A 21,401-nucleotide genomic window follows, 5' to 3' on the forward strand; every position below is an offset into this window, starting at 1 on the left:
AGGAAATTCATTCGAATTTCCACAGGAAATTCATTCGAATTTCCACGGGAAATTCATTCGAATGGAAATTCGGTAAAATCATTTGTATTTCCACGGTAAAATCATTCGTATTTCGACGGGAAATTCATTCGAATTTCCACGGGAAATTCATTCGAATTTCCACAAGTAATTCATCCGAATTTCCACAGGAAATTCATTCGAATTTCCACAGGAAATTCATTCGAATTTTCACAGGAAATTCATTCGAATTTCCACAGGAAATTCATTCGAATTTCCACAGGAAATTCATTCGAATTTCCACAGGAAATTCATTCGAATTTCCACAGGAAATTCATCTCAATTTCCACAGGAAATTCATTCGAATTTTCACAGGAAATTCGTTCGAATTTCCACAGGAAATTCATTTCAATTTCCACAAGAAATTCATTCGATTTCCACAGGAAACTAATTCGAATTTCCACAGGAAATTCATTCGAATTTCCACAGGAAATTCATTCGAATTTCCACAGGAAATTCATTCGAATTTCCACAGGAAATTCATTCGAATTTCCACAGGAAATTCATTCGAATCTCCACAGGAAATTCATTCGAATTTCCACAGGAAATTCATTCGAATTTCCACAGGAAATTCATTCGAATTTCCACAGGAAATTCATCCGAATTTCCACAGGAAATTCATTCGAATTCCCACAGGAAATTCATTCGAATTTCCTCAGGAAATTCATTCGAATTCTCACAGGAAATACATTCGAATTTCCAGAGGAAATTCATTCGAATTTACACAGGAAATTCATTCGAATTTCCACGGAAGGTTCATTCGATTTTCCACGGGAAGTTCATTCGAATTTCCATAGGAAATTCATTCGAATTTCCACAAGTAATTCATTCGAATTTCCACAGGAAATTCATTCGAATTTCCACAGGAAATTCATTCGAATTTCCACAGGAAATTCATTCGAATTTCCACAGGAAATTCATTCGAATTTCCACAGGAAATTTATTCGAATTTCCACAGGAAATTCATTCGAATTTCCACAGGAAATTCATTCGAATTTCCACAGGAAATTCATTCGAATTTCCACAGGAAATTCATTCGAATTTCCACAGGAAATTCATTCGAATTTCAACTGTAAATTCATTCGAAATTCCAGGGTAAAATTCATTTGAATTCCCATGGGAGATTCAGTTGAACTTTCACGAGAAATTTATTTGAATTTCCAAGGGAAATTCATTCGGATTTCAACGGGAAATTAATTCGAATTTTTACAGGAAATTCATTAGAATTTCCATGGAAAATTCGGGAAACTCATTCGACATTCCACGGGAAATTAATTCGACATTCCACGGGTAATTCATTCGATTTTCCACGGGAAATTCATTACGTTTTTCCACGGGAAATTCATTCGAATTTCCACGGGAAATTAATTCGAGTTTCCACAGGAAATTCATTCGAATTTCCACAGGAAATCCATTCGAATTTCCACAGGAAATTCATTCGAACTTCCACGGGAAATTCATTCGAACTTCCACGGAAAATGCATTCGAATTTCCACGGAAAATTCATTCGAATTTCCACAAGTAATTCATTCGAATTTCCTCAGGAAATTCATTAGAATTCTCACAGGAAATACATTCGAATTTCCACAGGAAATTCATTCGAATTTCCACGGGAAGTCCATTCGATTTTCCACTGGAAGTTCATTCGAATTTCCACAGGAAATTCATTCGAATTTCCACAGGAAATTCATTCGAATTTCCACAGGCAATTCTTTCGAATTTTCACAGGAAAATCATTCGAATTTTCACAGGAAATTCATTCGAATTTCCACAGGAAATTCATTCGAATTTCCACAGGAAATTCATTCGTATTTCCACAGGAAATTCATTCGAATTTCCACAGGAAATTCATTTGAATTTCCACAGGAAATTCATTTGAATTTCCACAGGAAATTCATTCGAATTTCCACAGGAAATTCATTCGATTTCCACAGGAAATTCATTCAATTTCCACAGGAAATTCATTCAATTTCACAGGAAATTCATTCGAATTTCCACAGGAAATTCATTCAATTTCCACAGGAAATTCATTCAATTTCCACAGGAAATTCATTCGAATTTCCACAGGAAATTCACTCGAATTTCCACAGGAAATTCACTCGAATTTCCACAGGAAATTCACTCAATTTCCACAGGAAATTCATTCAATTTCCACAGGAAATTCATTCGAATTTCCACAGGAAATTCATTCAATTTCCACAGGAAATTCATTCAATTTCCACAGGAAATTCATTCGAATTTCCACAGGAAATTCATTCGATTTCCACAGGAAATTCATTCGAATTTCACAGGAAATTCATTCGAATTTCCACAGGAAATTCATTCAATTTCCACAGGAAGTTCATTCCAATTTCCACAGGAAATTCATTCGAATTTCCATTGGAAATTCATTCGAATTTCCACAGGAAATTCTTTCAAATTTCTATAGGAAATTCTTTCGAATTTCCACAGGAAATTCATTCTAATTTCCACAGGAAATTCATTCCAATTTCCACAGGGAATTCATTACAATTTCCACGGGAAACTCATTCAATTTCCACAGGAAATTCATTCGAATTTCCACAGGAAATTCATTCGAATTTCCACAGGAAATTCATTCGAGTTTCCTCAGGAAATTCATTCGAATTTCCACAGGAAATTCATTTGAATTCCCACAGGAAATTCATTCGAATTTCCACAGGAAATTCATTCGAATTTCCACAGGAAATTCATTCGAATTTCCATAGGAAATTCATTCGAATTTCCACAGGAAATTCATTCGAATTTCCACAGGAAATTCATTCGAATTTCCACAGGAAATTCATTCGAATTTCCACAGGAAATTCTTTTGAATTCCCACAGGAAATTCATTCGAATTTCCACAGGAAATTCATTCGAATTTCCACAGAAAATTCATTTGAATTTCAACTGTAAATTCATTCGAAATTCCAGGGTAAACTTCATTTGAATTTCCACGGGAGATTCAGTTGATCTTTCACGAGAAATTTATTCGAATTTCCACGGGAAAATCATTTGATTTTCCACGGAAATTCTTATTTCCACGGGAAATTCATTCGAGCTTCCATGGGAAATTCATTCGGGTTTTCGGATTTCACGGAAAATTAATTCGGAAATTTAGAATTTCCATGGAAAATTTGGGAAATTCATTCTAATTTACACGAGAAATTCATTCGACATTCCACGGGAAATTCATTTGACATTCCACGTGAAATTCATTCGAATTTCCTCGGGTAATTTAAATTCATTCGATTTTTCATGGGAGATTCAGTTGAACTTTCACGAGAAATTTATTTGAATTTTCACCGGAAAATCATTCGAATTTCTACGGAAAATTCATTCAAATTTCCACGGGAAATTCATTCGAATTTCCACGGGAGAATCATTTGAACTTCCACGAGAAATTTATTTGAATTTCCACGGGAAATTCATTCGGATTTCCACAGGAAATTCATTCGAATTTTCACGGGAAATTCATTCGGATTCCACGGAAAATTAATTCGAACTTCCTTGGGAAATTCTTTCGGGATTTCGGATTCCACGGGAAATTCATTCGAATTTTCACTGGAAATTCATTCGAATTTCCACAGGAAATTCTTTCGAATTTCCACAGGAAATTCTTTCGAATTTCCACAGGAAATTCATTCGAATTTCCACAGGAAATTCATTCGAATTTCCACAGGAAATTCATTCGAATTTCCACAGGAAATTCATTTGAATTCCCACAGGAAATTCATTCGAATTTCCACAGGAAATTCATTTGAATTTCAACTGTAAATTCATTCGAAATTCCAGGGTAAAATTCATTTGAATTTCCACGGGAGATTCAGTTGAACTTTCACGAGAAATTTATTTGAATTTCCACGGGAAAATCATTTGATTTTCCACGGAAATTCATATTTCCACGGGAAATTCATTCGAGCTTCCATGGGAAATTCATTCGGAATTTCGGATTTCACGGGAAATTAATTCGGAAATTTAGAATTCATTCGATTTTCACGAGAAATTCATTCGACATTCCACGGGAAATTCATTTGACATTCCACGGGAATATCATTCAAATTTCCTTTGAACTTTCACTAGAAATTTATTTGAATTTCCACGGGAAATTCATTCGGATTTCCAGGGGAAATTAATTCGAATTTTCACGGAAAATTCATTCGAATTTCTATGGAAAATTTGGGAAATTCATTCGACATTCCACTGGAAATTCATTCGACATTCCACGGGAAATTAATTCGAATATCCACGGGTAATTCATTCGATTTTCCACGGGAAATTCATTCGATTTTCCACGGGAGAATCATTCGAATGTCCACGGGAAATTTATTCGAATTTCCACGGGAAATTCATTCTAATTTCAACCGGAAATTCATTCATATTTCCACGGGAAATTCATTCGAATTTCATTTGTAAATTCATTCAAATTTCCACGGGAAATTTATTCTAATTTCCACGGGAAATTCATTCGAATTTCCACGGGAAATTCATTCGAATTTCCACAGAAAATTAATTCGAGCTTCCATGGGAAATTCATTCGGGATTTCGGATTCCACGGGAAATTCATTCGAATTTCCACGGGAAATTTACTCGAATTTCCATGGGAAATTCATTCAAATTTACAGTGGAAATTCATTCGAATTTCCACGGGAAATGCATTCGAATTTCCACGGGAAATTCATTCGAATTTCCACGAGAAATTCATTCGAATTTCCACGAGAAATTCATTCGAATTTCCACAGGAAATTCATTCGAATTCGCTCGGACTTGGACTTCCTATGAACAAATAAAAAAAAATCTATGACTGTCCTAAAATTCGGAAACTGTCACATCTGAATCTGTTTGAATAGCGCATAAAATAAAATTCTATTGAATATTTATGCTACCGCATTCTTAGTAACAATAAATCAAAATTAATTAAATGCAAGATTTAAAATAACATCATCCACAGGTAACAGAAGGACACAAAGTCAGCTTTCCGTACTTCATGGCATTTAACTCGTTGCTCAATAACATGGAGCTCATCAAACGGATCTATCTAAACGCGACCAGCGGCAACCGAACGGAACCAATCACCAAAGACGAGCTTCTCCAGTCGGCACAAATCATGAGTCAAATCACTCCGCTGGAAATCGATATTCTTTTCCAACTGACGGGAGCAATTCATCAGACCGGGTAAGCCAGCCGCAACAATTGGGTTACGAAAAATTGAAACGGTTCCAAATTCATTTGGGGTCATTTCATGTTCATGTGCTGCTAATACTTCTGTGTGAACCATTTCAAACTTGTTAAACGATATCAACTAAGGTTTTCTTCAACTCGATGATGTTCAAAATGGTAATTCTTCATTGTATTTCTCATTCTCTTCAAACGCTGCCATATGCCGCTGATTGCTTTCGGCAAAACTGTTTAAAACATATCATGAACACGGCAAAAAAGTGTTTGGTGGAAGCGTAGAAAAGTAATAGAGAAGAATAGGCAAGTTATCTATGCACCAGAAAAAAAAAATGCGCCCTAAAAACTATATTTCCTCCAGAAGAAAATCGAAACCAAAAGTACTCATTCATTTTTTCAGAGCATTTTGACACAGAACTGTTTTTATTTAGGCGATTAGATTGCTTTTATCAAACGTAGAGCTAAATTATCCTTCCGACTAGAAACCTCAAAACTATGATTGAGACTTTGACGAATCGTTACCAAGTTCGTAAGTTTTTTCTGTTCTTTGTTCGTTATTGTTGAATTTGAGATGTGCTAACTGTAGTCTTTCCGATTGGAAGCGTTTTGTAACGGTTCTTTTTCATGTAGAAAATTGTTATCAATATAATCAACCATTGAAAAATCTTTCATTTGATTTCCTCTCCTTCTCTTCTCCTCTATTTCGCTTTTTTGGAAATGTTGTGTTTTATTCATCGTACTTCACTGCTATATCGTTCCGATGATCCTTTTATCATTACTTTCGATTACATTCATTATTTTAATTCTTTGTTTTATTTCGGTTTTTTTTAATTCTTTTCTTCCGATAAATGTTGATCCCTCCCATTGGCAATTATTTTGCTTGAATTTGACTTTTGTCACCCGAAACAACGACGGTGGTTGCGCAACACAACAGGCGTATTGTGTACGGCGACTTGAGCAGTATTGCACCGGAGCATTATACCAAACATATCACAACCAGACTGACGGAGATCAAAGCTGTGGAATCTCCGGCCGATCGATCGATCTTTATCCAGATGCTGGAGAGCACCTACCGGTTCACGTTGGGTTCTGTTGCGGGAGGTAAGACCGTTTTGTTTTAAATTAAATCACCTTATGTAAAATATATTAATTCTGTACAAACTATTTTATTCTTCGTTCTGTAGCCGTTGGTGCCACAGCAGTGTATCCGATCGATTTAGTTAAGACTAGAATGCAGAACCAGCGAACTGGGTCGTTCATTGGTGAAGTAGCTTATCGAAACTCGTGGGACTGTTGTAAAAAGGTAAATTACAAGCCACTAGAGCTAATGCTGATCTCTGACGTTTCAATTTATTCTCATTCAGGTCATTCGGCACGAAGGTTTTCTCGGCCTTTATCGGGGCCTGGTGCCACAACTGATGGGTGTGGCACCAGAGAAAGCTATCAAGCTGACCGTGAACGATTTTGTGCGCGATAAGTTTACCGACAAGCAGGGGCAAATTGCACGGTGGTCGGAAATACTGGCTGGTGCTTGCGTAAGTGGACCATGTTTCTGAACAAACTCCCAGAGAACTAACAGTTTTCAGTTATACATTCTAGGCCGGCGGTTCTCAGGTCATATTCACCAACCCACTCGAAATTGTAAAAATTCGTCTTCAAGTAGCGGGTGAAATTGCGGGCGGTGCCAAGGTACGCGCCTGGAATGTTGTTCGCGAGTTGGGACTCTTTGGCCTGTACAAGGGAGCTCGCGCTTGTTTGCTTCGCGATGTGCCATTCTCTGCCATTTATTTTCCGATGTACGCTCACACGAAAGCTGCCTTTGCCGATGAGGAGGGTTACAATCACCCGCTAACGCTGCTGGCGGCTGGTGCCATCGCCGGTATACCGGCGGCTTCCTTAGTCACTCCGGCCGATGTGATCAAAACGCGACTTCAGGTCGTGGCCCGCACAGGACAAACCACATATAATGGGGTAATCGATGCAACGCGCAAAATCATGGCCGAAGAGGGACCACGTGCCTTTTGGAAGGGAACAGTTGGTAAGGCCAACCTTATTTCACGTCTTGATACCATCTTTCTAATAACAACATTTCCATTCCAGCTCGAGTCTTCCGCTCATCGCCTCAATTCGGTGTTACGTTAGTTACTTATGAACTCCTGCAGCGAATGCTGTACGTAGACTTTGGTGGTTCGAGGCCGTCCGGTTCGGATGTGTTGCAGACCAAACAGGAACTATCAAAGGTGAATCCGGACCATCTCGGAGGTTACCAGGCGGCACTGCCAATGCTGAACGGAATCGAAACCAAGTTCGGATTAAGCCTGCCGCGGTTTTCCTCCACATTGAAGACACCATCCGCCAAGCAAGCCTCTTGAAACCTGCTCGAATGGCTGGGGGTAGTTAGTGATGGGGGTAGCGGCGAGAAAGATCGCCGTGACAGTGGTAACAAACGCTGGAGTAACTTCTTCTGGTAGCAACATAACTTAGTGCGACTAGGTGTGACTGAACGGACGAATGCCATCAAAGCACGAGTAGTATTTATTGAGATGGACGAGTGCGTGTGTATGTTGTCCGCTGAGAGCTGTTACTCGGTAGGAATTGAAATTGCAATGCAGGTAGGCGTGCAACACGCCGGATGCTATATAGTTTAAAGATATGTTACAGTGCGTGATAGTTCTATTTTAATTCGCTAGTTTACGGTACGATATCGTCCAAAATTATTCAGTGATTTCCGTTATCAATCATTTGAGTGAGATTAATCGTTTTTAATATTTAGGTTTGTACGACGATGAAAATAATGGAAGAATAAAGTGCATTTGTTGTTGAGTAGGAAACTATATCGATAAGTTTTTCATTTTGTCAGAAATATATATCTCCGAGAAGAAATACGTATTTTGATTTTGTCTGGTCCATTTTTTTGATTCTGGGGTGAGACACTCAAATGGTGAAACTTGCAACCAGATAGACCATGTTCTGGTGGATGGGCGCCATTTCTCGAATGTTATCGATGTGCGGACATTCAGAGGTCCGAACATTGACTCTGATCACTACCTCGTTGTCAGTAAAATTCGATCACGGTTGTCAACTGTATCGAACGAAAGATCACAGCGAACGATGGGTTACAATATCCAGCGATTGTTGGCGGAAGGAGTATCGGCTGAGTACCGCCAGAAGCTCGACGAACGGATAAGTGCAATCAACGTTAGCGACAACATCAACGATCTATGGGAGTCGATGCATGGAACGGTGAGCACAACAGCACGAGAAGTGGTAGGCACTGCACAGAGGCGACCCAGGACAGGTTGGTTCGATGTGGAGTGTCAGAGAGTGACAGACGAGAAGAACGTTGCCAGAAGCCGGATGTTGGTGTCGGGTACCCGATCGAATAGAGATTGGTACAAGGAAGCAAGAGCATCCGAAAAACGAACCCACCGCAGGAAGAAAAAAGAGTACGAAGAACAAGTTATTAGTGAGGCGCAGGAAAAAATGGAGCGGAACGATATGCGGAGGTTTTATGAGTCTGTCAATGGCGTGCGTAGAAAGACAGCGCCATCTCCCGTCATGTGCAACGACCAACAAGGGAATTTGCTGACAGATAAAACTGAAGTGGCTGCCAGGTGGAAGCAACACTTCGAGACTTTGTTGAATGGAGGAAGTGACGGTGCATCGGTGAATAGAATAAATATTAGCGACGATGGACAAGCTGTGCAGTCGCCAACACTAGATGAGGTTAAAAAAGCTGTTAAAGAGCTGAAAAACAATAAGACTGCGGGGAAGAACCAGCTCCCGGCTGAACTTCTCAAACATGGCAGTGAGCAGCTTTATGAAGATCTGCACCATATTATGTCGAAAATATGGGAAGACGAGGAAATGCCTGCTAGCTGGTTGGACGGCCTCATTTGCCCTCTCTTTAAGAAAGGGCACAGACTGGAGTGCGCCAATTACCGAGGAATAATCCTCCTTCGGCGTACAAAATTATATCCCGTATTCTGTTCAACAGATTGAGACCGCTTGAAGAGTCCTTTGTCGGCGAATACCAAGCAGGTTTTCGTGAGGGTCGATAAACGACGGATCAGATGTTTACCCTGAGACAAATCCTTGATAAATTCCGGTAGTACAACTTGCAGACACATCATCTGTTTATTGATTTCAAGGCGGCGTACGATTCAGTGAAACTGAATGAATTATGGCAAATTATGCTTGAACATGGTTTTCCGACGAAACTGATACGGCTGATTCGTATAACGTTGGACGGATCGAAATCAAGTGTAAGTGTTGCGGTTGAAATATCGACGTTATTTGTTACCTCAGATGGATTAAAGCGGTGATGCACTCTCGAATCTACTGTTCAATATAGCGCTCGAGGGAGCGATTTGGAGAGCTGGTGTACAAAGAAGCGGTACCATTATCACAAGATCGATAATGCTCCTGGGATTTGCGGATGATATTGATATTATCGGGATTGATCGTGGAAGAGGCTTTTGTGCCTTTAAGAGGGAGACAGTGAGGACTGGACTCACGATCAATACCAGCAAAACGAAGTACATGGTGGCTAGCAATCAACGTGGGATCATTAGTGGGTAGAGAAATGATGCTGGATGGTGAAAATTTTGAAGTGGTAAAGGAATTTGTGTATCTTGGAACATTAGTGAGATGCGATGATGATGTTACTCGCGAGGTGAAAACTAGACCAACACTTGAAAAGGGCGTAACAACCAAAATTTATTCCTTCTGATTCTTCGTCTACATATATAGCTGTATATTGGCTGTTACGCCCTTTTCAAATGTTGGTCTACAAAAGTCGTATTGCAGCTGCAAATCGGGCTTATTACGGACTTCGTAACCAGCTTAAGTCTCGTAGTCGGCAAACGAAAACAAATCTCGCGCTGTATACTACTCTGATTCTTCCGGTGGCTTTATACGGCCATGAAACATGGACGTTAAAGGAGGCTGATCGGAGAGCTTTCGGAGTGTTTGACCGTAAAGTGCTGCGGACAATACTCGGCGGTAACAGGAGAACGGTATCTGGCGGCGCCGCATGAATGACGAATTGTACCAGGTGTATAAAGGGCTGGATATTATTTGTTTATTTATTTAAATAATTCAACTGACAATGAATGTTTAAATGAGTATCAATTGTAATTTTACTTTTGGCTAGCTCGTGGCGAATCTAACCTCAGGGTCGGCTGGCTCACTTGCTTCGAGAGGACACACGGAAAACCAAACAACCTGTAACTATCGGTAGCGGACCACACCAGGACATTCAGGACCCTCTTCCAAACAAAATAATGGCACGGACACAACAGAATAAGCTTACATATCTATTTATTCAAATATTTACATTTTTTGATTTGTTGAGCTTCGTTGCGGCCGAGCAGGATCTGGTGAGGCCCATCGATGGATTCGCATGCAGAGAGAAAGGAGGTGGAGGACTGACAGGGAGCTGGCAGCATACGTTGTTTTAGGTTGGACTTTTTCGGATTTTGGGGCGTCTCGACGTTCCGCGCGCTGGCTAACGGGACGGTGGCACATCGGATTTTGGGCGTTAACAAGAGGGGCAAGCCCTCGGACCTTGCTAGACCCTCACCTCCATAGCGTTGGCCACCGTTATCCGTTGCGTGTGGTGTGGCAATTGCGTCAGGCTCACGAACCACCAGCACGGGACTCGCCGAAACTTTCCGATAGTGATTTGGTTCCTCGTTCGACGTAGATTCTTCAAATTTCCACAATGGCCACCAACCACGTGGGAGACACTTGGAAAACGATCCGGACGTAGCTTTTTTAGGGTTCGTAAGCCGCTCTCCGGTACATCCACCAGAATCACCTTGTTGGACTCGTCCCTCACCGTGGGTGATCGTTCCTCAGTGATTGGTTTTGCTCCTTCTGGACACGAGGAGCCCTTGCCGGGCGTCGTCTGCCTAGCCCGATTTCGGGTCTGCTCGAGTTCTTCCTTCTCAAAACTCCCCTCCGGGGATTCTTACGCGGCGCTGCACTGTCGGCACTGGATCAGGAATAATAGGATAATTTTCCACTTTTCTTTCGACACTGAGCGGTTCCGAAAAATTACACATCCATCTCGGATGGAGGTTCTGACTTTCTCCTCGTTTTTTCTCCTTCCTCCCTATCCTCCCCTCTCGTCCTTCAGTTTTTCTCCCTTTCTCTCTCCCTTATCGTCGTTTCTTCCGGCCGTGCTCACTGCCAACCTTTTAGATGGTGAACGGGTTCAACGGTGAGGGGTACATTGCTCTTATTGTCTAATTTTAAATAAACAGTTTTTTTTATAGCAACCTAATTCCAAATGAGGTATATAATTCAAATGGTTTTTTTTTCATTTTTATATTTATTATGTGCCAACGAATTCTATAAAATCTTAGCCATCATTACACTTTTAGTTATTAACATTTGTCGGGGGCGGAGTCAAGGTTTGCCGACCATGTTTGAGCATTTGTAGTGAAGTCGCACAAACCCCCATGTATCGCTATCATCATCTATTCCAGTTCGAGGCAGCAACACGTACGGACGTGTTTTTTTTGCTCGCGCATTTTTTCGAAGTGTTTTTTCGCGTTCTTTCACTGTTTACGTTTTCGGTTGTCGCGTTGGCGTTATTTTCTCCCGGACCCGTCATGGGAGACTCGGTGGCCGATTCGGTCGCTGGAAAAGTGCCTAAGCACACTGCTCTTGGAGGCGCGGGTAACCCCTCCAAGCAGCTTTTGCAGAGCAACGTGTTCTTGCCGTTGCCGCTTGATGACGCCGGCAATCCGCCGAAAAAGAGGAAGAAGCAGCAATCGCAGCTGCCGCAGGTGCAACCGGAGCGGAAGGAGAAGTGACCGCCCGTGTTTGTGAAGGGCGATCTGCCGGATTTACGCCCAAAAATTCGCCAGCTGATCGCTAAGGGGCTGAAATGTACTTTTCGACTCTGCAGCGAGGGCGTGAAAGTGATGCCGGCCAACAGGGACCATCATCGATCCGTCGTGGAGTTCCTCGAGGTCCACAAGTATTAGAACTACTCTCATCACCACCCCGGCACGAAGCCGCTCAAGGCTTTGCTGCGAGGACTTCACGACATGAAGGAGGAAGAGCTCCAAGCAGAGCTTGATAGTTGCGGACTGAAGTCAGTAGCCGTCCACAAGATCGCTCGTCACGACAAGGCGAGGAGATATCGCGACCAGCTTTACCTGATCCATCTGGAGCACGGCTCCACTACCTGGAAGGACCTGAAGCTGGTTGGCGTTATAAATTACACCGTCGTTGACTGGGAGCGATATCGGCCAGCGCACCGCGATGTCACGCAATGCACCAACTGCTTCAATTTCGGGCACGGCACCAGGAACTGCAGCATGAAGCCGCGCTGCAACAAGTGTGGCGAACCCCATCCGACGGACGAGTGCGACAAAATGGAGGTGGCCGATCCCAAGTGCGTCAACTGCGGCGACAAACATCGCGCCACCACAAAGGGCTGCCCAAAGCGAGCCGAGTTCCTGGAAATCCGGAAGAAGGCTTCCACCAGGACTATTCCGAAGAAGAACCGTGTTCCCGTAATCAACGAGGTGAACTTTCCAGCCATCCCGGCTCCCCGTCGTGTGATTCCGTTACTCCCACCGCTACAGCCACACAAGCGACTGGCAGCGGCAGCGGCATCGGTCCAAGCTCCATCATCGTCCGCACCATCCACCAGCGAATGGCCCCCGCTCCCTCCTCCTGGGTTCCGTCGGCAGTCGGAGAACGAAGCCGTCCCATCGGAAGAATCTGCTCCGCTGTACACTCCGGAACAACTGATGCCGATCTTCGCGCAGCTCGCCACTCGACTGCGCGGCTGCAAAACCCGCTTCGACCAGGTCTTCACTCTTGGAATGTTCATCATCGAAAATGGCTGCTAGGGTGGGCCTGGTCAACTGGAACGCTTGCTCGCTCAAGAGCAAAATAATTGAGCTGAAGGATTTCCTTGAGGAGAAAAGGAAATAGACGTGGCGTTCATCACCGAAACGCACCTAAAACCGGAGGTGAACATCAACATCCCGGACTTCCGCATCGTGCGACTCGACCGGCCGACCAGGGGAGGTGGTGTGGCCATCGCTCTTCGCTACAACATCAACTGTCGTCTGCTTCCAAGCTTCCAGCTCAGTGTCATCGAGGCCATCGGTGTCGAAATCACCACTTCGGTCGGCACAATCGCGCTCATCGCGGCGTACTGTCCAACGCAAGCCAAAGCCGGCGATGGATCATCGGCTGCCCTTCGGAGGGACATCGTCAAGCTGACGCGGAGGCAAGGCCAGTATATCATTGCCGGCGACTTGAATGCCAAACATCAAGCCTGGGGCAACAGTCGCGGCAATCGAAACGGCACCATCTGGAGCAACGACATGGAGGAAGGCCACTACACGATCCTGAGCCCGGATTCCCCCACTCGGCTGAGTCGGTCCGGTGCCCACGCAACGCTCGACCTCTACATAACAAACCTGAGTGACCACGTCTCGCCGCCGGTTGTATACCAGGAGCTCAGTTCGGATCACTATCCGGTGGTGGCAGAACTGGGCTCCTCGGTCAATCGTCACCAGCAGTTACGGCGGAACTACCACCGAGTGAACTGGCAGCGGTTCCAGCAGTGCGTCGATAACACCATTGACGAATACATAGACGGAGTGGTGGCCATTTTTTCGGGCACCACTATATACCCCTGGGGAGTGACGGATTACAATTATTACAATCACTCGACCATTGAGAAGCCCCTCAATTCAAATCACGTCAGTTTGACAACAGTTGTCATTTCCATTTTGTTTACCTCCTGTTTCTGATTCAAAAATCAATTCGGCATCAACATTTCAAAAGGGCGGAACTGACAATTGTAAACAAATCTAGTTTTCATTGTAATTAGATATAAAACATCAAAATTAATAATCTAAATCAATATGTTTCGTAAAAATATCTATAATACTATATCCGCACTACGATTGATTGAATAACATGTTATTCGCGCTTTGGTCGAAGGTCGAAGGCCATGCGCATGTTTCTTGGAATTCAAGAGGAATGTCATTACGTGTCTTGTAATGATGCATGCCAGCGGAAAAAAGTATTGAAAAAGATTTAGTTTTAAAACAGTTTTAGAAAAAGTTTTGCCAACTTTCAGCAAAGGATTTCTTGAATCCTCATATTTGTTACATACGTCGTTATGAAAAATTATGCTTGAATTGGATTTTACGGAACGTCATTCTTGATTTGTTGTTTAGCTTTCGGGTTTTTCTCAACAGCCGTTGCTAATGAAAATTTGTGGAAAGTGCAGTAAACCACAGAAAAATTAAAATACGGAGCAGAACTGGCCCCGAACATTAGTGAAGACAAAGTGAAAAACTAGGAAAACAACATATGGGTACGAGTATACCGAGGAGTATACTGTGCCTGAATCAGACCGTGAGTTTTGGACATTTCCAGGCCGAGAAACATGTTGCGCAGCAAGAACCATCCGAAGGCGATGTTTCGCGAGATTTTCAGTACGAATTCGATGGTACCCAGGAAGTGATGATGATTGTAGACATGCCCCAAAAGTACCGGATGCGATGCGATCATGGGAGAAATAAACGGTTACTGTTTAGTACATTCATGTAAGTTGTTATAAACTGTGTTAGTTGCTACAGTAAGAAGAAGCTTTGACACGAAGAACCGAAACAGAAACACAACTTGGCTATTTCTTGTGAGAATAGTTACTAACTACTCTACTAATCTAAATTGATAAACTAAACTAAAGTAAAATGAAATCAAAATTGAAATAAAAATGAGGTTGATTTAAATCTTAATTTGGTTTCAATTAATATGAGCAAATATAAACTACAATGAAATTGTTTTTAAAATTAGAAATTGAGTTTTTATAGATTAAAAATAATATTACTTAAAATTGAAGAAAATTTTTATGTGAGTTGAATTAAAACTAAATTGAAATTAAATAAAGCTTAAATTAAAATGAATTGCAATTAAATGTAAGTTAAGAAAAACCTAATCTGAAATAGACTTGGGAATAAATTTAAACAAATTGATTCTGTTTTTCAATTAAATTGAAATAAATTTAAAATAAATTGAAATAAATTTAAGTTGAATGGTTATTTAAAACAAATTTTGTTAAAATAAAAGTTCAATCAGGCCGGAATAAATATAAATTCCTTCATTTGTACTATATTGGTCTAACGGAGGGGTGGAAACAAAAGATATTTTAGTTACTAGATAAATATTGTCCCTGTCGTCGCTGTCCGGAACATCTTTTTGCTGGCGAGGATAGGGGAGCTAAATGTCAAAGAAGGAAAATCCATACGATTTGACAGCTTGGTACCCAACATGTTCCGGAGAGCAGAACAAAGGGAACCGAAGCGATAATCTTTAGCTAGTAACTAAAATATCTTTTGTGGAAACTTAATTAAAATAAAACAATATTTTATAATAACTGGGTGAGTATGTACATAGTTGAAAGATTGTTCGATGCGATTTGATCCATTTCCCGGCCTACCGATAACTACTGATTTTTCTTCAGCCAGGCTACCGATTCATCAAAAAATAATCTGGTCACCCTACTGTGAACTGCTGTAAACAGCTCAAACGCTACTCCCACTGAATTCCGTGAAGTAAAGTCGCGATCGCAAGACGAAAAAACCGAGCGAATACCATACATCCCACCGTCGGAAACACCCAACGTGAAGCTGCCACATCGGAGGACAATAGCAAGCAACCACCCTGTGACATGGATCGACACGAAAACCTGGAGAAACAACGCCTTGAATACCAACGTCACTTGAAAGCCAACCGGTAAGTAATTGCACTATAAACTCTGCGCTATTTTCATACTTACATTTCCTGTTATTTTAGCCTGATGAACATGGCAAACCTCCGAAAAACCCAAAGTGTCCAACGAACACTTGGCAATGCCCGCAACCAGTAAAGCCAGTGGTCGTCAGATGAACATTCGGACTGCTCCATATACTGAACCTATCACCAATGTGTTCCCCACAACGCGCATAGAGTGAGCAAAATTTCGTCAGCAAATCGCCAGCTGCCCAGCAAATCGGAACACTCTCGGATGATGGACAATCGGCAGCACATGGATATCCACAGTTCAAGGGCGGTTTCGCAATAGAAAGTCCCTATTATGGACCACCTTGGTAAAGACTCAGGGTGGCCATTGAACCAGGAAACATACGGGAAATTTAAGTCATCGGCAAAAAAAGCGGAAAGACCCGGAAATTTCATGCCGGGAAAAATAAATTCTCGTTAAGTAAGATTCGAAATTCTTCAACGTTTGTAATGAAGTTCAACTTAATGAGAAAATGTTTTATTCTTTAATGCTCATTCCTCAGGCGCATTCAAAATGAATTATTTGATTTTAGTACATGGTATTTGTGAGGTACAAAAATTAAATAGATCTTCCTCAGATCCATTTTGAGTTCTTCTTCTTCTTATTGGCATTACATCCCCACACTGGGACAGAGCCGCCTCGCAGCTTAGTGTTCATTGAGCACTTCCACAGTTATTAACTGCGAGGTTTCTAAGCCAGGTTACCATTTTTGCATTCGTATATCATGAGGCTAACACGATGACACTTTTATGCCCAGGGAAGTCGAGATAATTTCCAATCCGAGAATTATGTGCTAATGTGGAACTTGAAATTAAAAAAAAGACTGGAATTGACCAGTAAATCAGTGAACGATGCAAATTTGACGAGTGTTATGTCTGTTTGTCTGTGCACACTAAACCCACAATTTGAAATTTTGAAGCCAAAACTTGAAATTTTGAATGTGAATATGCTCTCATTTTTATCTAGAAAGTGATAATATTCAATTTCAATGATAAAAAGAAAAGTTGTCAATAGCTCTTCCCAAAAGAAAAACATTTTTATTGGTAATTGTACATTTATTACGTAAACTATTTTTATGAGTTTTTCGAACCCAACTCCTTCATCTAAGTTTGTTTTCCATACATATGTTTTTCAGTTATATAATGCGTAAAGAGAACGACAGACCACCCTCCCCCTAAGTGCTTACGTAATATGTAGTATGGCCTTCAACGTGCTTCAACTATCTAGAATTTGTTCAAAAAATTTGAAAATAAAATAAAACCATTTTTTAGAAACATTATACTGCCATTCTATACATAATTGTCCCATGTTACCTTTGAAGAAAAATCTCAAACTCGAGTCAATTTGTCCCACTGAAAAAAAGAAGTTGTTGTTTGATAATAAAAGAGAATGAAAACCGAATAAATAATTAGTAATTCGTTTTATGTTCTGAAAAAGTTTTGCCTACGCTCATAATATTTCAAAAATATTTGTTAAATTTCAAGATCCAATTGATTCTGAAATTGGTGGGACAAATTGATTCGAGTTTGGATTTTTTCATCAACGGTAACATGGGACAATTATGCATAGAACGGTTGTATAGCTTTTACCAATTTATTAGATTGTTTGAATTTCTCCATGTAGAACGAGTGTGAACATTTCAACAGCAAACTCCTCAACATGTAGTCAGTAAAATAAACTAAAACTGCATTAAAATCAATTTTAATTCAACTATAAAAAAAAATTAAATTTTAATTATATCAAAGAATAATTTAAATTAAATAAAAAAGAAACTGAATTTTAGACTCCTGGACTATAGGGCAATGAATAATTGCCAAATATGCTCCTGATCGACGCCATTCATCATTGTCCCCGTGGTGCGGTGGGCCATCACGATGAAAACCACCACGTCCGCGGAATTCTCCACGGCCGCGGAACGGTCTTCCACCATAGCCGTACGATGAATTTTCCTCGTATGATGCACCGCCTTCCGGATATTCGTAGTCGGGGCCGCGGCGATATTCTCCGCCTTCCTCAAAACCTCCACTGCGCTTTGAGATGGTGTTGTTCCGTTATCAGCAAAATCGATACGAATACGACGATCCGTTGCCCCTAACGGGAATCCACGCTTTCCCTTCACAGCAGTCGTAGCAGCATCAATAGAATCGTACAGAATGTAGGCCTGGGTGTCCCCTTTGTTATATTCGATCTTTTTGATGGCACCAAAACGGTCGAACTCACGCTCCAACTGAGTAATCGAAGTCCATGCGCCAAGACCACCAACCCAAATTCTGGTCGTCGGAGTAGCTTTACCGTATCCTATCTTGCACTGGAACTTGCCAATATACTGACCGGACAACTCAACCTTAGCTCGGTGAGCCATGTCCAAAGTTTGATAGCAAAAAAAAGCATTTCCAGTTCCTGCCAAAACAAACCGAAACGACGTCGCAAGGTGAGGGAGAAAAACAAACAGACAAACTGTCAAAACGTCAAGAGGGGTAAGTCAGCGCTCGTAAAATATTTATGTAATTCGTCACCCACGAGGGGTATTTTCTTCAAAATGAAGAAGAAGACATGGTGCCCGATTTTCTGATGGCTTTGTACCAGACATTTCGGTCTACACACTTAACTCATTTCACCGTATTCGGTAAATTTTACCGAAATCTCAACAGCAGAACTGTTCGGTAATTTATTTTACAGATTTTTTGTAATTTTTTCCATTGCTCAACTGTCAAAATCACCGAAAATCAGTTAAATTATTTACCGAACAGTTCTGCTGTTGAGATTTCGGTAAAATTTTACCGAATTCGGCGATTTATTTTAAGTGTGTATGTATTCGTCAATGATAACACCGTCGACTACGAGGTGCGTCCGGAGACGCCGGAAAGTATCGACTGCCAGCTGTGCGCTATCGAGGAGGCGATCACGGCGGCCCGAGAGCAACACGTACCGACGGCTCGGCAGGTAAGCAACTCCTTAAACATCGATACACTCACCAAAGATTTGATTCGATTGCGGAATGTCACTCGCAGGCAGTTTCAGCGTACTGGACTGCCTGAGCTTAAGGCACGCTGCAATCGAATCACAAAAATTATCAAGGCCAGAATGGTGGACCTCAAAAATAACGACTTCTCGAATAAGATCCGCACTCACCCAGATTATGCTAAGCCGTTTTGGAAAATGACTAAAATTCTAAAATCCAAGCCTCGGCCCATTCCACCTTTGATCCCGCTAGACAATAATGGCTCTAAGGATCGCTTGATAACTCCTGCAGAGAAAGTCGCTGAAATAGGTCGTCACTTCGTCAGCTCACACAATCTTGGGCAGAACATCGTCAGTCCACACGAAGCAGCCGTCAACGAGCATGCTAACAACATCCATTTGATTCCCAACGACTTCTCGGAGGAGTTGGAGATCTCATCTGACGAATTGACGGCCTATATCAAATCGTCGAAGAACATGAAGGCCCCAGGCTTTGACAGCATCCTGAATCTCGAGCTCAAACACATGAGTGCTCTGTTCTTTGAGCATCTCTCGCTGATCTTCAATCAGTGTCTCCGGCTCAGCTACTTCCCATCGTCCTGGAAGTCAGCGAAAGTCATCCCCATCCGGAAGCCTGGGAAGGATCCTTCCTCCCCCAAAAGTTATCGACCCATCAGCCTTCTCTCAGGGTTATCCAAGCTATTCGAAAAAGCTATTCATCATCGGTTACTTGAGTCTGCCGAAAATCTCAACATCTTGCTCGAGGAACAGTTTGGTTTCCGACGCGGTCGGTCAACTGTACACCAACTGACTCGAGCTACCAACGTCCTCAGATGGAACAAGTTTGTCTCAAAAACATCCGCCATGGCCTTACTCGATGTCGAGAAGGCATTTGACAATGTATGGCATGATGGCCTGGTGTACGGCAAGGACATTCCGGGTCTCAATCAGTGGAGCGAGTTCCAATGCGCACAACATCGTCGCAGGCGTCCCCCAGGGCAGTATCCTCGGGCTCCTGCTTTTCAATCTGTTCACCTCCGACATGCCAGAACCTCCAGAAGGCGGCATTCTGTCTCTGTTCGCAGATGACACCTCCATCGTCTACAACGGTAGAGTGATCAGAGCGCTAGTGGCAAAACTCCAACGAGGCCTGGATGCCCTGACAGAGTACCTCACCAGCTGGAAGATCAACGCGGCGAAGACCCAGGTCATCATTTTCCCCCACTCCAAATCCCCTAAACTTGTTCCGCCTGGGGCTGTAAAATCATCCTCAATGGCACGACTGTGGAATGGGCCAATGAGGCCGACTACCTTGGCTTGACCCTCGACAGCAAGCTTATTTTCAGGCAACAGGTTGACAAAACGGTGACAAAGTGTAACGTCTTGTTGAAACTACTGTACCCTTTGATAAACCGCCGGTCGTCATTGTCCCTGAAAAATAAGCTTGCTGTCTACAAGCAAATCATCCTCTCTGTGATCGAATATGGCATGCCGGTCTGGGAGAGCTGCGCTAAAACCCACCAGCTCAAACTTCAACGGGTCCAAAACAAATTCCTGAGGATGATCCTCAACACCCCTCCCAGGACAAGAACATCCGAGGTTCATCGTCTGGCCGGAATAAAAACCTTACATGAACGCTTTGGTGAGTGTAAAGAAAAGTTTAGGGTTCGTTGCTTGCACTCGGACCAAGAAGTGCTTTGGGCGCTAGTTCCAATCTAGGTTATCAAATTTTTATTGTAAATATTAGTGTACATAGTAGTTAGGTTATCAAATTTTAAAAAACACACTAGCGCCTCCTGAAGGCCGTCATGATACATTATATTTTAAAAATTAAGTAGAAACATAAAAATAATAATAATAATAATAAATAAAATTGAAGTTGGAGGGCCAAGCCGGCCGATCACTGTACATGTCAAAAATAATTGTAGAACAAAAAATGTGTAAATAAAGAAGAATTTTACTACTATAACCCCCATGTATTTTTTGATGGTTGGTGCTCAAGTTGGCGCTTCGTTCGTTCGTGTGTGATATTGTTGGTCGGATAAATTGATTGTTCGTGCCGCTGTTGGTAAAACTTGATGGATGTTTGAATCAACGAGAGGTGGAGTCAATGTTGGTCAAACTGCTTGACCGTGTATACGTTCCATAAGAATCGTTAAAAGACAATCAAAATTGAAAATATTTGAAGGGCCCGTGTACAGTTGCCTAATTTGCGATTTTGTGTAGAGGTGAGTGAAAGAATTGCGCTAAATGAACCGATTTTTCCCATACCTGACCTTAATTTAGGATAGAAAAGGAAATGTTGCTGTAGAACTTTCTTAACGAGAGACCCTTGACTTGGTGACGCCCTAAGTTCTACGGATTTGGTGGTTGGGTAGGGTCA

General features: G+C 41.9%; 2 protein-coding genes and 1 long non-coding RNA gene across 5 annotated transcripts in view; 2 read left to right on the forward strand and 1 right to left on the reverse strand.

Moving 5' to 3' along the window:
- LOC134205712 (calcium-binding mitochondrial carrier protein Aralar1) overlaps positions 1-8,063 on the forward strand; it is a 76,423-nt gene extending 68,360 nt beyond the window's left edge. For all 3 annotated transcript variants that reach the window (XM_062681251.1, XM_062681252.1, XM_062681253.1), the window contains exons 4-9: positions 5,006-5,229; positions 6,164-6,330; positions 6,414-6,532; positions 6,594-6,764; positions 6,829-7,267; positions 7,330-8,063. In XM_062681251.1, coding sequence (XP_062537235.1) covers positions 5,006-5,229; positions 6,164-6,330; positions 6,414-6,532; positions 6,594-6,764; positions 6,829-7,267; positions 7,330-7,601 — 1,392 coding nt within the window. In that variant the 3' untranslated portion in view covers positions 7,602-8,063. The remainder of the gene's footprint in view (positions 1-5,005; positions 5,230-6,163; positions 6,331-6,413; positions 6,533-6,593; positions 6,765-6,828; positions 7,268-7,329) is intronic.
- A 6,578-nt stretch (positions 8,064-14,641) lies between these two features.
- Positions 14,642-16,856, forward strand: LOC134210269 (uncharacterized). The gene is made up of 3 exons (XR_009978818.1): positions 14,642-14,822; positions 15,740-16,011; positions 16,072-16,856. It is a non-coding gene; the product is annotated as an uncharacterized LOC134210269 (long non-coding RNA).
- Positions 16,857-17,744: 888 nt separating this feature from the next.
- On the reverse strand, positions 17,745-18,580 carry LOC134210272 (RNA-binding protein spenito-like). Its single transcript, XM_062686321.1, has one exon. The coding sequence runs from the start codon at positions 18,417-18,419 to the stop codon at positions 17,850-17,852; it is 570 nt and encodes a 189-aa protein (XP_062542305.1). The 5' UTR covers positions 18,420-18,580; the 3' UTR covers positions 17,745-17,849.
- Between the last annotated feature and the right edge of the window lie 2,821 nt (positions 18,581-21,401).

The sequence above is a fragment of the Armigeres subalbatus genome, chromosome 1 (assembly GCF_024139115.2).
Source record: "Armigeres subalbatus isolate Guangzhou_Male chromosome 1, GZ_Asu_2, whole genome shotgun sequence".
Lineage (NCBI taxonomy): Eukaryota > Metazoa > Arthropoda > Insecta > Diptera > Culicidae > Armigeres > Armigeres subalbatus.